Source organism: Zingiber officinale, chromosome 8B, assembly GCF_018446385.1.
Source record: "Zingiber officinale cultivar Zhangliang chromosome 8B, Zo_v1.1, whole genome shotgun sequence".
Taxonomy (NCBI): domain Eukaryota; kingdom Viridiplantae; phylum Streptophyta; class Magnoliopsida; order Zingiberales; family Zingiberaceae; genus Zingiber; species Zingiber officinale.
Window position 1 is genome coordinate 35,563,732 of NC_056001.1, and position 4,349 is coordinate 35,568,080.

Sequence of the window (4,349 nt, forward strand, 5' to 3'; positions counted from 1 at the left end):
AACATTTACTCTTGTGTGCCTCTACAATATCGTTAGAGGGTTACCATCTCGTAGACAGAATTTAGCAACATCAATTACATTGAATCAAATAAACATGCAACCTAGAGAAAAAAAAAAACAATTTATCATTTTGTATTTCCTCTATTTCTCTACAAGGTTCATGCTTCAAAGAAGTCTCCTTGTAAAAAACCAAAAATGAAAAATAACACAAAGAACTTTGTACATGTATGTTAATGTTATGAACGAAATTAAAGGTGACTCTCTGAGGCATCTTGTCTCCAACACTGTGTTAATTAATCTATCAAATTAAAAACAACTTGTTAATTTTAGGTATTCCTATATAACTTATTGCATAAACATCCCGGAAGAGGATTTGCATAAAAGTTCTCCTCTTGTCTTGGATTTACATCTGTCATTCTCTCATATGGTCCTCCAACCCTCTTTGCATGGGCCTTCTTGACCTTCTCCTCAAACTCCTCCCAATTTACTACTCCCTGATCCAACTGATCTATCAGTTCCACAAGTCTTGGCCTGATCAAAATACCCAATCCTAAATAATGAATTAATGGTCACAATAATATATAAATTAGCATTGTAATGTTAATTAATTAAACACGTATATACGTCGTACCTATCTGGATTGATGGTCTTCTTAAATCCCTCATATCTCCTATGCCCTTGAACTGCCTTTGCCATGTTCCCATCATAAGTGTAGACGAAGACATCACTGTCGAGTGCCACAATGTAATCTAAAGCAGCAAGCCTGTTTTGATGCTTGTTGAAAGGGTTGAGTTCCTCTTTGGATGCCAAATTACGATGAGTGTATGTGTTTGGATATTCCTTTTTCAAAGCATTCATGCTATTAGCTCCATGAATTTCTCCTGCTACAATATAAATGCTTGCTGTAGAAGGGTAGCCCATGGCCTTCAAAAAGATGGCTGCCTCTCTTGGGGTCATTGGGCAACCTCCTTGCAGCCTCTTCTCTTTGCTATTTATCTCTTTCTCCTTCCAATGCTTCACCTTATACCTCATACTTCTTAGCTCTTCTGCTTCATGCTTTGAGAGGTTATGACTGCATCCAGTAAACGATAGCATGTCCTTTTCGTATCTAATTAATCATCGTAAATAAGCCGGTTAATTAAAATATATACATATATATCGAGATCGAAATAAAACTAATGATTTTATCCAAATTAAAGATGATTATTTTCTTAGCTTTATCACTTTGTTTATAAGAGCATCCACATTAGTGTTAATATGTGAGTGCTATAATATCCAAATAGCATGTTAGTGTTCAATTCTTTGAACGCAGTTAATGAGAATACTAAATTTAACTTATCACTATGAGAAAAGAGGAACATAATTTTTGATGATTACCTTAAGTGGAGTGCAATGTAGGGGTTGCTACCATTTCTCAACCTATCAACAATTTTTTCACCAAGGCCTTCGATTTCCTGAGTGTATCGAAGCGCTTCATAATTCGTTCGACATCGAAGCCTTTGAATGGAGGGAGGAAGTCCATTGTTTGCGAGGCGAGTGTCGGTATGGGTGAATTCTACGACCTTTCGCTTGCTTAAAATGAGAGAGAAGCTTTTGAAGTATGAAGCCTGAAAAAGAATGGCTAGTAAAAATAAATGATGAGCTATAATTAATAACATGATGTAATAGCCATATGTAATATTGCAACCTTGGACCAAGAAATAGGAGCCCTTTGAAGAGGTTTGGTTCGAGCATATTGTCTTGGGAGGGAATCGACTATGACAATGTCATTTTTGAGGACTTTCTTGAAGTGTTGAACATCGAAAATATCCTTGAATTCACTGAGAACAGAACACATTTGTAAGAGAGGTGAAATGGTAAAGATATATTAATGCATGAAGAATGGTCGCCTACCTTGGATCAGTCCAAAATGATTTGTGGTCTAGCAAGGGTAACACGAGTGCCGCATTCATCAATTTTGCGACTGCGACCATGTCGCTGATCTGCTTAAGGCAACGCAATGTGATCAAGAAGCTAAGTGAAGCATCAAGCTTTGTTTGTTTAATAGAGTAATTAACCGAATACTCACCCCCATCCTCATCTGATTAAGTCCACCGTTGGCATGAACTACGAGGTAACCCACCGTAACGTTACAAGTGACTGCAAATGGTGGATGTTCGATCAAGAGGATGGATGGCATGGATAGATATACAAATGAAATTTGAAGAAAAACACATACGGCATTTGGTCTTTGGACGCTCTATGCATCTCTCAAAACCATTGTTATTTGGTTTCCTCCAAATCTCAGGAATCTAAAAAGGAAAGAATATCAAATATTTGAATCGATCAATCTATTCAGAGATATATATATCTAAAGAGCCAAGATAAAATTCTCTGTTCCCACAGGGTATTTAGTTGGCTAGAAGATAGACAAATTTATTATAATAAAGCAGAGATAAATTTTCAACAAGCACATATCATTGAAGAAAAATTTCTCCTACCTTTAGTCACTTGATGGTCTTCTATAAGCTTCCATGATTTACTCTCCTTCACATAATCTAGGGATGGACTGTGAAAGATGGTTGCCTGTGGTGAAAGTAATCACCTTTTCTTGTAGCAAAATAAATTTCTCTAGTATTGTAATAGGAAATGTGTTTCCCTTTCCTTTTTCTTCGACATTTTACTAGATTCCATAAGTAAGTTTTTATATTATCCAAATCACGTATCATATTCCCAAAATATCCATCAACCAATTTTATTTGAAGCTAGTTGATGAACTCCGAATCACTTCAAACAAAAACTAATGTATATTTATACTCTTGGATCAATAACATAAATTTTTAAATTTCCAAAGCTTGATAAAATTTATCATAATCTCATTATAAAAACTAGGATAATGATACTCACTAACCAACATCACCATTGAGTTTCTAAAACTCCCCTAATTCAAAAAATATCAAACTTTTAAATTTTGTGTAGGTCCATCAATAAATTTCATCCAAAACTAGTTAATAGATCTAGAGAACTCTGAATTACTTCAAATTAAAATGAATGTAGTATTTCAGAAACCTCCTTCCTATATCTATACTCTCATATCTAAATTTGGTAACGTAAATTGAGTAGTGAGTTTTTAAATTGGTAAAGTAAAAAATTAAACATGCGATCTTAATTTAATTTATTACTCTGAATTTACATTATCAAATTGCTTGTAGTAGTAGTATATTAGTTTTAATTTGAAATGATTTAAAATTTTCTAACTCCATGATAATTTTGGATGAAACCGATTAATGGATCCATAAAGAAAGATAAAAGATATTTCATAAAGAGCAATGATATGTATAAGAAAAAATCTCAAGAAATTAAGGATAGACATATAAATTCATACCCATTATTTTAAGTTTTATAGGTCCCATCATCTTTATATTTGTCTTTAAATATTTCTTTCAAACTATTTCCCTCGTACCGTGAATATATCATTTTTCTTTCTTGAATATGATAAATGATTCCAGTATTATGAAAATTAGATATGCAATACTGACACTCATTTCCATATGAAGAAAGAGAACAGCTTTTACACTAATTAAAAACAACAAAAATAACTTTTAATTAAAGAAGAAGCGATTAAGGATATACGTAATTATCATGCATAAAGTAATAGGTTGAGATAATTAATACCGGTCGTCGTAGCCGCCTCCTCTTGAGCGTCGCGGCGGTCTCCACAGCCCAATTCATGGACTCCTCGCGCGCGTTAATCTGCGTGACCACCTCCTTCGTCTTCCTGGGGACGGCGACGGCGACGCCGATGCGAGCGGTGCCGAGGAAGAGAAGGGAGGCGAGCCAGGCGGCGAGGAGCGCCGCCGCCAGGATCCTCATCGCCCGCTCCTTCCAGTTGCCACCAGCCATCGACGACCTCCCGCTCCTGCGCCTCTTCCTGTGTTCGCGTGCTCCACCGCCCTCGTCGTCATCGTGTTCGTCGGCCGAGGACTCGACGTCGGAGGAGGACTCCGCCGGGCGCCGCCGGGTGGGGACCGAGACAGAGGGGCTAGTGGCGGCGGCGGGGATTGCGCCGGCGGTGATCATGTTCGGGTTTAGCGCAACGTGGGGTGGCAATAAACTGATTATCTTTGGATTTTGATTAATTAATCGATCGCAGCGGCCCTCGTGTTCGGAGGAGAGAGAGGCGGGCAGAAAAACTCGGTTGGTTACGTATTTTCTTCGATATCTATTTAAAACCATTTTTAATTAATCAGATGGTGTTCCATTTTAATTTTGTTCACTACTATTCTCATTATTATCCATAACCATATTTCTCAATTAAACCTGAATTAGATAAATATTATGAAACTGTAATTATTACAACATAAATATTA

At 36.7% G+C, this 4,349-nt stretch overlaps 1 protein-coding gene across 1 annotated transcript; it reads right to left on the bottom strand.

Moving 5' to 3' along the window:
* Positions 1 to 326: 326 nt before the first annotated feature.
* On the bottom strand, positions 327 to 4,059 carry LOC122013669 (O-fucosyltransferase 19-like). The gene is made up of 8 exons (XM_042569909.1): positions 3,655 to 4,059; positions 2,219 to 2,291; positions 2,069 to 2,139; positions 1,894 to 1,982; positions 1,688 to 1,820; positions 1,378 to 1,607; positions 632 to 1,108; positions 327 to 531 (listed from the first exon to the last, which is right to left on the bottom strand). The coding sequence occupies exons 1-8, from the start codon at positions 4,057 to 4,059 to the stop codon at positions 327 to 329; spliced, it is 1,683 nt and encodes a 560-aa protein (XP_042425843.1).
* Positions 4,060 to 4,349: the final 290 nt, after the last annotated feature.